Genomic DNA, 12,270 nt, shown 5'->3' on the forward strand with positions numbered 1-12,270 from the left:
TTAAAGCAACTCCTGGGCTATCCCACGGTGAGGATCATTTATTGCAGAGCCCCATAAGAAGAGTTACGTCACAACCTTCCACTAACTGATTGTGTCTAATAACTTGTGTCCCTTGGAATAGCCCTTAGCCACTTTTCCAATATGGTAGAGTCCTTCATTAGTAAGTAATAAATACTCACTTCAGAATCCTTACTTACGCAAGAACTACATCTATGAGCACAACACGTATAAACATAGTGAAGGAAAGAAATTGCAGGAATGTGGTCGACAACTAACAACGTAGAAGAAAACAAAATCATACTTGAAATATTACCTTTGAATGACAGTAAAAAAGCATGTACTATTTATGTCACAATTCCATGTGTTTTTAGTCTTCCTTGCAGAAACCCCACCTTTAAGCACTCCAGGAAATGATATTTCTTATGTTGGCCTAAATTCATGAATAAACAAAGCTCTTTCTTTTTTATATAAACTTATTTTTATAACTGTGGGTGCAATTCAGTTTGGTTCTAACTACAATTCATGAAACAATTATTTTTGTTCTGTATGAAAAGATTTTATAAAATATAGAAGTAAAAAATCCCTGTAATTAGAAGTATATTCCACAATTTTTTTAAATGTTGTTCTTTTAACCTTGAATTTAAAGTTATCCATATAAGTATTAAAAAATTAATTTAATTATCATTCTCAGGATGAAACATAAACTGGATTTTCTTGAAAGAGTTGTAAAACAAAATAATCAACTACCACAAGCCAATGGAAAAACAGAAAAAAACGATCTTCAAACAATTGCAGCTGAATCTTTTGATATTTTAAGTCTTCTACCAACATATATTGAAAATATTCAGAAATCTTGCAGTAATAAAGTGAAGGAATTGGGAGTAAATGTTTCATTAAATCCTTTAAGGATATATATATTATTACATTTATCTTCTAGAACAAGATAAACGGATTAGAATATTTCTTAATACCTGATAAAATTGACGAGACATATAATGTTACTTTGTCGATTAATGCAACAAATGACAATGGTATAGTCAAAAAAAGAAACTTACACAAGGTATGTTCTCAATTACGAAGGTTTTTTTATACTCGCTAAAATAAAAATAGCGATAATTTCATAATTTAGAAATATACTAATGAATCATTCCACAACAAAACGAGAACGGAAGTTAACCATATATATCAGAATTAGTTAATATTTTTTCTTAGGTTTGAAAATATAAGATATATTGATTCATTAAGTCCGAAGATATGGGTGTTCAAAGTTAGCAAAATGAAATATTTTCTTCCTCAAGACTCACTATAACATCAATAACTTACTAAATATTCTCAAATTATGTTATAATTCGTGTCTTGAGGAAAAAATATAATTGATTCAATAACTGTTAAGGTCATAATTTTATAACATAAGATGTACTATTCCAGTATTTTACAAAAACCGTTTGACATTTATGCATGAAATAATTCAAAAAATTGACAATTGTTAACTCGATATGAAGGGTTCCATAGGATTTTCATGGAAGGGTAAAGGGGTGACACTTATTTATTTTTATTTTTTAAATAAAATTTGACAGAGCATTTTTTTTTGAAATTTTTCATAGCTAAATTGTTATGGAAGCCACTAAATTTTAATTTTATATATCCAACCATATAAGCCACCCTACTATAAATTATGTATATAGTGTTAAAAAATTGCCTAATTTTAAGATAATTGAATGTAAAATTTCACTCTTTCCGAGATAGGAAATTACAATGATCAGAGCTAATTTATTATTTAATCTTGATTAAGAGTTGCACCAGTTAGATTCCCTAGCTAATTTTTTTATTATAGCTTAGATCAGTATCATTAATTTACAAAAGTGTAACTTAATTTAAGGCTTCATCCGCCATATTCCTAAAATTGCCATTGAAAGTTTGTTTTGGGAATTACTCCAAGTTAATATTTGAAGGGTGAAAGTTTTTAAATAATTCATTTCATATGAATATAACTTACATTTCTGGAATATTTATGCTTTAGGTAATATACACACAAATTTTCAACATAGTTGGATAAAAATTGAATAATTTATCGATGTTTAATTGAAAGTATAGTTAAATTTCGACTCCCTTTTTTGAGAAAAATATAGGTGATTTTGCTAACTTTATGCGCCATATCTCTCCATTTCGAGCCAATTGATTTAAAATGTTTAAAAAAGTTAAAAAAAGTAATACCTACCTTCCATAGAAAATTAACCAATTCTGAAATCTGCGTTAATTTTTTTTGAAATTTTTGCACGTTTTTGCATGGAATAATCCTAAAATGAAGTCTCTATTAATTTCATAATTAGCATAAGTATTTAGCATCTGCAAATTAGAATTCCCTATATATTTTACTATCTCTTAGTTACAATTACCTTAAATAATATTAGTGTAAAAACTGTACCTATGATTGGAGTATAATTTTATCGTGTACATGTATTTTCAATTCGACAATATCATTTTTTTTAGGAAAAAAGTTTCATAGTTATATTATTATATTCAAATCTTTCAAGCGTATACACGCAATTTATTTCGATGAACAAAAGGAAGAGGTTCTGTACTTAAAACGTTCTTGCCAAGATACATAGAATAGAAGGTATACTCTTCTCAACTGTGTCAATTATATTTGCCGTCTGCACTGCTTGTGACGTCATTGAAGTTTGGAAGGTGGACATTTCGTGAAGTGATATCCATAATTTTGTCTAACCATCAACTATATTAATCAATAATTGCTAAAATTATTTATAATTCTATGTACCTCCTTCATTTTCCAGATGCCTGATCTTCCGAACCTTTGGAATCCCAATTTACTGGAAGGTTCAGCATCGGGCAACAAGGATGAAATTGTTGCGATATGATTATCTTGGGGTATGGATAATCCTGCCTTAATTATGTGGTGGAGGACTCACGTCCTTATTCATTGTCTTTAAATAATTCGTCTCAATTTATTTGGGGGTGATACACTGTTTTACTTTCTAGCTCCAGATTCTGATGTATTAAGAATTTGAAAATGAAAATTCTTTTGATTGTTTTGTCAATATCTTAAAAGTGTATATTAAAACTCATTGATATGAATAAATATGGAATCTTCTATTCGTATAGAAATAAATTTTACGATAGTTGATTTTAAATACATATTTATTAGCAATTTAACTGATTTTTTTTTGTTACAAGGATATTACATGTTATGGGACAATTTTTTTTAACATTCTACTAATTTATTTGCTTTTGTTAACATTAATATTAGGAGAGCACCAGTCTCTTAAATTTGACCACCGTTTTGAATCACTCAGGCTTTGAGGTGACAATCTGATTAATGGCTGATAAGAGACATAAAAATTGCTTCCTAGTCCCTTTAGGGTTCAATTTCAATCTTTCCTCCCTGTTTCTTTTGTTCGGCCTATTCTTTAGGAACTCATTTATACACTTAGATGTTTTTGGGTTATCAAGTAAACTCTCACTTGCATACAAATAATCTCTTGAGAAGGTTATGGTGGCTTTGCAGTCCCTGTCTAGCTATGCTGTCATTGTCAGGGGTCCTGTCCTAGTGCCTGATTCTAACTATGGGCTTCATCCTTCTCCTTGATTCAACAATGCTTCTCTTAAGCACGTATTGACCTCTACTTACATGTCATAGCTATGATTGGCTTCCATTTTAAACTCAGTAGTTATCAGTGGAACAGCTTGGGAAGTTTGATACTTTTTGACCTCTGCTATTGTTTTTTTTTTTAAACCTCTCTTGTATGAAATGTTGAAAATGTAACATAAATAAGTGAATGAAGTTATAGAAAAACTTGTAAAAAAATATGAATAATTTTATCTCCTCAGGCTAACGGCGCGTTTCGCTACTTGGTACTTGGCTTTACTGTGGAGAAGATATTTTTGATGTTTAGATTTTGGAAGTATATAAAAAAACCATATCATAACTTTTCAATATGACATATTCAAATATAAACAGTGAATGGTTTTAGATTTCATTAATGCTTGCCTTTTTGTAGGGTTGGTCATTTTATTTCTCGTGGAGAGTTGCAAATAATTCATAGGAGAATTTCGTCATAAGATATCCATTGCTTATGTTAATTAAAGTAAATAAGGAGGAATTTATATATGGAGTCCAGAGTCGAATCCAACAACGATAATGAAATTAGTTTGACTTGAACTGACAGTATTTTATTTGGTGAAATTTTGTTTTTATTTTCAGGAATAAATTTGCTTGGTTTATCGCAGAGATGGGAATAAATCCTTACATACAGACTGCAAGTCTAAGTTCTTGTAAATTTTTTTGGAGCTTAAGTCTGCACCTATGGAGTGCATATTATGTATTGGAATTAGATTTTATTGTTGAATATTTAGATGACTGTCAGATTTCTGTTTTCCTTTTGAAAATTGACGTCTTCAATAGAGTTGCTACAATGAGGTTAATAATTAAATTTGTTCATTTATTCACTTAATTTAGTATATACTTAGCTAATGGGTGCAATTCAATTTTAGATGTTTGGACTATTTTATTATGCCAGCGAATTTATGTGGTCCGATTTTAAGTCCAGGGGGGTTGTACCCCAAAATCTTGTACGAAAATGTTCTCACATTCCAAAAGAAGTTGGCTATGTCTACAGTAAATATCTTACAGGAACTTTTCAGTACTGTTTGACGAAACAGGGAATATTTGATGCGTCAATTAATAATATAGTTTTATTAATAGAAACATTTTTTTTTTTGAAAAACTTACCTCTAAAAAGCGTGAAGGCTTTTGCAATCAGCTCAGTGTCTTGTTAAAGCATTACTATGCAGATAATCAGGACAGTCCCATTACTAGTATAAGCATCTCTCGTGTTCTTTGGGTGGACTCCTTAACTGTAAGGTCTCCTAACTCCAATCAAATTCATGTTAACGGACTCCATTGTGAAAGTGACCTTTCTATTTACTCCCATTGTTTCTGTCTCAAGATCTTCCCTATTGAATAAAAAGAGTATAAGAATTCAAAAGGGTTCAGTATGTATTATGAGAAATAGAATTCGCAAATTTAGCTCTATATGTATGGAACTGAAAGTTACTGATTTGCGATTGCAATTTGATTATGTAGATTTTTAAATATTTGGTAATACCTTTTCCTTAGCTCGATCGTATAAATACTCTGACGGAAAAGCCTCATGGAGTTTAGAACTTCAGAATACAGGGATATTCCTCCTCAGTTTTTGGTTGAAGGACGATATGTTCATTGTCTAAGTGCAGAATAACATCCAATTTGACAAGAAGAAAAAATGAAAATTGGGAAGTGGTAGTTATAGTAGAAGTATTATCTAATTACCTAGTCTTTCTTAGATCAAAATAATTATTAAATATGTAAAGCAATATTGCAACCTCATTATATCTTTTTTGTCTCCAGTTACTTCTTCAACTATTAAAATTGATATAAATTTCCGGGGAGTGAACAAAATATTTTTGAAAAGCATTGGATTACCTACCAAGTTCCTTCATCAATGTTACTTTCATAATATTGCCTTTCTGTAACAGTTGCTTTTACATAATTTTTTGAAAAATATCAGAGATAATCTAACTAAAAAAATTAATATTACTCTGAATCATTCAAACAATCCAGTTGGAGCAGATATCTTGATAGGCTATGAGAATCTTAGAATGTACTATTTGTACGAGATGTCCGTAATTTAAGAAAACTCAGAACGCATCTCTTTCTTTAATCGAGCAAAATCCTTATGATTGAGTCTCTAAATGTCTGTCATATTCCCGTTTATATACCAAAGTTGAAGTTATTATTGTAATAAGCAACGTAAAATGCAATTTTTATATGTTTTATATTATTATCTATTACTTCTTAATTAGCACAAAGGTCAACACTTCTATATCACCCTTATGAAGTTATACAATTGGATGGTTTATGGATAATGTGACTAGAAATAATTCCTATTCCTACATTAGGAATACTTTTGGCTTAATTCTAGCGATTAAATTTATATTTATTAGTTTAATAAGGATTGAACATAGTCAATTCATAATATTATATGTATATAGGATACCATGAAAGTATATCTTTGATTGTACAATCATCATAATTTAAGTTATTAAACACTATAGATTATGATTTACTTATTTGTTTTATACAGCAGTTACCTTTCATCTGGAATGAGGATGAGGTGCATAAAAAGATCTATTAAAAAAAGCTGCCTTAGTTTACGCTATTTAATCTTATTTAAAAGGATATATTTTATTAATGCAATCATGGTAAAACTTAAATAGCTCATTTTCAATATTATACAATAACACAACTTAAATAATAATTATATTTTGCATAATGCTATGAGAAATTAACACTTTTTATACAGCATCAACACTTTTGGTTTAATGATAATAGTTGAAGTTAATACCTCAATTATTATTATGTTTTATTCATGCTCAATTAAAATGAATGAATAGATGACATAAGTACAAAAAAATATAAGGAAATATGTACAACGTAAAATATTATTCTAATACATAATCTTCACTCCTTAAGTGAAGACTTGAACTTGAGTACTGTTGGAGTCGAATAAATGTCACAATCGACGACTTTTGGCTTTACATTCACTTGAAACTTAAGCCTGGAGCCTTTAATGGATTTAAGACCCTTTTTTAAAATTGTCTAATAATTTAAAGGCTCGGTGAAGATATTCAAGAACTTGGACTAACAGTTTGTATAAGGACTTATTCCCACATCTGCTATAAACCAAGGAAATTCATTCCTGTAAATAGAATGAAATTTAGCTGAAAATTTTCATGTAGTTTTTTTAAACTAAAAAAATTGTTCTTTAAAAAAAAAAAATTGGTCTTCAATGCCATGGTGGCCTTTAAATAAAAAATTTCTAAACACAATTTTTTTTGACAAACAAACCACTATTTCATATAAAACAAAAAATAAAGAACGTAAAATTTTAAGAATGATTCTTGCTACAAGTTGGTATGTTTCTTAGCACACTTTTTAAAAAGATTATAAGATTTAGAGAAAAAGAAGAGAGAATATGACAAATAATATTTGAAGTTATATGAAACTTGAGCAAACGACAGTTCACCTTGAATATTTTTTTCTTCTCTAAACCTAATAATCTCCTTAAAAAAAAGTATGCAAAGATAAATACCAACATACACCAACAATAATTCTTTATTGTATGAAGCGGAAGAGGTCAAAATTAATTTTAATTTTTAAATGTTCCGGGCAGCGCCAGCCATACCTACTCTAGTCATTAATGAAATCTAAAATTATTTAATGTTTATAATTGAATAAGTCATATTCAAAAGTTATGATATGGTGTATCTTTATATGGATCGAACTTTTCTTTTAAGCTATATTTCCAATATTCTGTATAAGTAAGACTAATTTGTGCACATCTAAAATCACTTTTCCACACAGTTAAAGTAACTTATATATGAATAGTGATTTAAACTACGTGTATTTTGGACATATAAAAAAAAAAAGAAGCAAAAATCAAAATGGTAACCTGACAATTTGAAGATTTTTTTAGAGGAGAGCAGCTTATCTGTACTGACGTTTCATTAGATCAGCTACAATCACCTGTGACAAGGGAGAAGGAGGAGGAAGAAATAAACAATAATTTTAGCAAGAATTACTCCGATGTCGATTCTCAATTCTACTTGGAGTCCAACATTGACTTACAATTATAGCTTGGCAAAAATCCTCAAAGTTACTCTCTGTCTTTTATGGGCATACCCGAATGTTCAATCAGGGGTTTGAATGTAATAGGAAAATAAGTTTACAACCTATGAGTTAAATATTAAATAGAAAAGCCGAGAAATAGAAAATATCAATTCCTAAAAAGTGGACCAGGCAAACAATACTCATTATTTAAATCATTACTTGGGTTGTGGGAGTTGTGTTTTGTGCAAGCGTGCCCGTAAATACAACTTCAACTATCTGGTTCCTCTTTTTTCTTTAGGACATAAACAAACCTTTATTCATAAATTATTCTTGATGGTCGATGGGTAATTTCGAACATACTTATAAGATATCTCAATTATGATTTTTTTAACATTACAACTTATCTGAAAATTTAACCAAAATATAGCTTTACTTGGTACTATTTAATCAAAATAATATTATCAAGAAAATGTCTTAATGATAGTTATAATTTATTGTATGATATATGTAGTATTAAATTTTAATTGTCATAATATAAAACTTTGCTTACAAATATCAATATAAAAATTGGATATAACCAATCGTAAATAGCATGTGTGCAAATTAAATGCAAACTATAATAATTTTAGATGAGGCGGTAGATGTTTATTTCTTACATTTAAAGCCATTTAGATAAAGAAAAAATCTAACACCACAATCTAAGTCTAAGGAAAAAATAGTCTTAAATTTGGTAAAAATACTCATACTTCGTGAGGAAGAAGTTGAGTATTATATTATGGAATGACGCAATGGTAATGTGTGAGCCCCTAGAATAGAAATCATCCTAAGGGACGTTATGTATATTATTTATATATAATTACCGTATAAATGCATATTATATTCTGTAAAATTATGTAAGACAAAATATATTATACGAAAAATACCCATATCCCATATCCCCCAAAAAACGTGCATTAAAACTCTTGGGGTTCAATCCTCTTAAAGTCAACTCATAGTTTAAGTAAACCATGTTAAGAGTCCTTTAGTTCCCTTAATGCCTATAACGCACAAATCACTACTATGACTAGTTACAGTCACAAATATCAATTCCATTAATAAGTTTGAATTCGTGCTTTACTGCAAATATGGACAATGATACATCTTGAATACTTCAAGCCTCATTCCCAATTTCCTTATTACTCGTAAGAACAAATATAAGTAGAGAACATTAAACCCATCATTACATTGCGCATTCGTTAGTGCTTAAAAAGTACATATAATCATCGTTAGACCTAAGAAGCCAGTATATAACTTATATTATAATGAACATTCAAGGATGACGTCTAACTAGTTGAACGGAGTCCGGAAGTATAGAGATACCCAATTTAGATTATTTTATTATGCAAATAAAATATGTGAAGTATATATTAATGGAGAATAGTAGAAACGGCAAAAAATAGTCAAAATAGTTAATATGATTTAGTATCAAACGGTGTTAATGGAAATACAAAGCCATGTGGATTCAATATATATCGAAGAAGTCAAAGCTGTAGGAGATTGTGGAACAACAGCCAAGAAAGATTGTGTAGACATTGTGGTTTCCAATTTCCTCATAAGAATGGGAAAGTTTGCTTGCAAAAAGCATCGAATACACAAGATGTGATAAGAGAGGCCAATATGCAAGAGTATGCTGGTGTCTAAAAGAAAACTCTAGTTCGATCATCACCTCTATTCAAAAATTTGAACTGAATAAATCACCCATCGATGCATTGAATGTCCATGGAAATTACTTCAAAAATATAATAGCTACATATGATAGTGGTGCAATTATATCTGTCGCTGGATTAAGAGTTCTAAGTAAATATCAATTCCACCCCAATTAAAAGAGTATCGTTTAGAATTTATCTTCAACTTAAATTATTTATTTATTTACACATGAAGGAAGAGGGATTGTTGTATATTATTAATATATAACTTCCCTATAAATAACTTTTCAGAATTTATAATATATTCTGTAAATTTATGCAAGACAAAATATATTGTTAGTTAGAGAACATCAAACCCATGATAACAGGAAGTGTACTCATAATTTATTAGTTACCACTAACCATAAAGGATGAATAGATAACTATGGTACTAAATCTAAAGAATAGAAATGAGGCAATAAAGTAACGAATTATGAAAAAATATTGTTAATATTTACGAGTTAACAATTAAAAGATAACAAAGCATTCATACATTTTGTGATCAACAATAACTTATAAACTGAGCTTATGACGATGTCCTTTATATTGTCTGCGTTTGTAAATCAAGGGCCAATCAACATTGCAGTCATTGATCTCCCTTGATGATCTCTTGTCTCATCTAGTGCGACAAAAATATAATTTTCTTTCACATTTTCTTTTATTCTATTCAAAACTCTCCTTGACATACTTTCACAACAAAGTTGTTAACGACCCATTAACCTCGAGAAGTTTTTTCAGTATATTTATCAATAAAATTGGAGAAATTGGGATGATCCAGAAAATTTAAAGGGACGTTACAAGGCACAAACAACTTTTCTACGTCCAAATTGAATGAAGAACCGTTGAATTATCCTTGGGTTCCTTGAATATTGTGTTTCTTGAGGACTTTTAAGTTGTGGATTTGATGGGAGGTTTTGGAGCGGCGGATTACTTGCCAAAAAGAACGACATGGGCATGAAAACTGGCAAAAACGGTAAGATATACTTTTATTTTCCAAATCATAATTCCACACCTCAGTACTTCCGTTGTGAGAAACCGATGAAAAAAAGGCACGTTTTCTTTGGCATAATGATGATGCACGTGAGAGAGCAATAAGGGGGAAGTTGCTTTGGTGATGATTAGTACAATACTGAGGAAAAGTTGATTAGAAGATGCAAGGGTACCAACGTGTTTCATTCCTTTTTTTTATATAATATCTTTTAACCAATCAAATTCGGTTTTTTTTCAACGGTTCCAACAACCCTAATCATTATACATGATTTCCGCACATTCTCTTCTTCTTTCCTTCTAAATTACGAAAAAAAGAGAGGTTTTGCTATAAGTTCAAGGTAACTTCCAAGAGCAGTTGTTGTAAAGTATGCCAGAGGAATATCGATAAAAAAAAAGGATAAACATTTACATTGAAAAATATACTTCATGTACATCAGTGAACCCATCTCGATAATTGTCGAGCACAACCCAAAGTTCATAATCAACTATTCTTTTGTCCCCCCCCTACATTTTTTTTTTTGCTTTATTCCGCCAATGCACTAAGGTGTCATAACGAAATGAATTATAGGAGAACTTTACAAAATAGGATTGCTTATTTAGTAGATGTCGATGAAGAAATAACTACTTTCGTTTTAGCCAAAAAGTTTAGCTCAATGGATGACATACTTATCACAAAGAAATATTGGGATATGGTATAACTGCAATACAACGTTTTAGAAAGAGTGGTTTCATGCTCCCAGAGGTGGAAGATTCTCAAATTCAAACTGAATTACATGAGGTCAAAATACCTAACATGATGTTTCTCATTGAATTACATAATTTTGGTCGACATGAATTCTACCGGAGAAATAACATGAAATTACTCTAATGTATTCCTCCTTAATACAGTCTATTCCAAAAATGTTTACCAAGAGGATGAAGAAATTCAAAAAGTGCCAAATCTTAAGGAGAAATATATAATGTTGAACATCTTAAGAAAATTTGTAAAAGTTAATCCGACCATATATAAAATTGAAAATATTATATTACATCAATCATTAAGGGCAAAAAAGCTACCAAATATATGAAATAAGTATTAAGTTTGAATAGTAAAAAATTGATTGTATTAGATTATTTGAATAATGGTGTTTTTTAAAAACTTCGTTTATAAGAAAAATCCCGATATAGAGTATTTTTCATCTGAAAAATAACAGTTTCCATTATTTGGATTTAACTTTATTTTAGTTTTATAATTATAACTTCATTTTAGTTTTATGATTATAACTTCATTTTAGTTTTATGATTATAACTTCATTTTAGTTTTATGATTATAACTTCATTTTAGTTTTATGATTATAACTTCATTTTATGATTATAACTTCATTTTAGTTTTATGATTATAACTTCATTTTAGTTTTATGATTATAACTTCATTTTATACAAATCTTAGTTTTATACTTCACGTCTTGAGATTATTTAATTTATAAATGGGCATAATTTTTTTTATTATTACAGGTTCTTCAATCTACTGAGCATAATATTATAAAAGTTTCAGAAGAAATAAAAAATATACAAATTGAATCAAACTACATAGCAGAGAGTCTCTTTGAAAGAATTAATGATAATTATGCAGAGCTATATAAAGAAATTAAGGGTATTTCAAATGTAGAAAAAATACTTTTAGATTCTGCCGATGGAGTAATTGACACGAAAAGAAAACTGGAATTTGGAATTAGACAAATAATCTTTAAGGTGTCTGAACTGGCAGATATATTGAGTAGAAAAATTGATGTCAACATTAGTGAAAAAATCGATCGTGCAACACAAAGAATTTTCGAAAATCAGAATGCAGCTATGGGAAATTTGACTAAAAAAGTAAATTTAAAATATTATGACTTGATTCTCAAT

The 12,270-nt window shown here is 29.3% G+C and overlaps 1 protein-coding gene across 2 annotated transcripts in view; it reads left to right on the plus strand.

The window, feature by feature from the left end:
• The window catches only part of LOC121126613 (uncharacterized), an 87,800-nt gene that overhangs the window by 38,542 nt on the left and 36,988 nt on the right, over positions 1-12,270 (plus strand). For both annotated transcript variants that reach the window (XM_040721916.2, XM_071892076.1), the window contains 3 exons: positions 692-881; positions 938-1,060; positions 11,878-12,237. In XM_040721916.2, coding sequence (XP_040577850.1) covers positions 692-881; positions 938-1,060; positions 11,878-12,237 — 673 coding nt within the window. The remainder of the gene's footprint in view (positions 1-691; positions 882-937; positions 1,061-11,877; positions 12,238-12,270) is intronic.

Source organism: Lepeophtheirus salmonis, chromosome 12 (genome assembly GCF_016086655.4).
Source record: "Lepeophtheirus salmonis chromosome 12, UVic_Lsal_1.4, whole genome shotgun sequence".
Classification (NCBI taxonomy): Eukaryota; Metazoa; Arthropoda; class Copepoda; order Siphonostomatoida; family Caligidae; genus Lepeophtheirus; species Lepeophtheirus salmonis.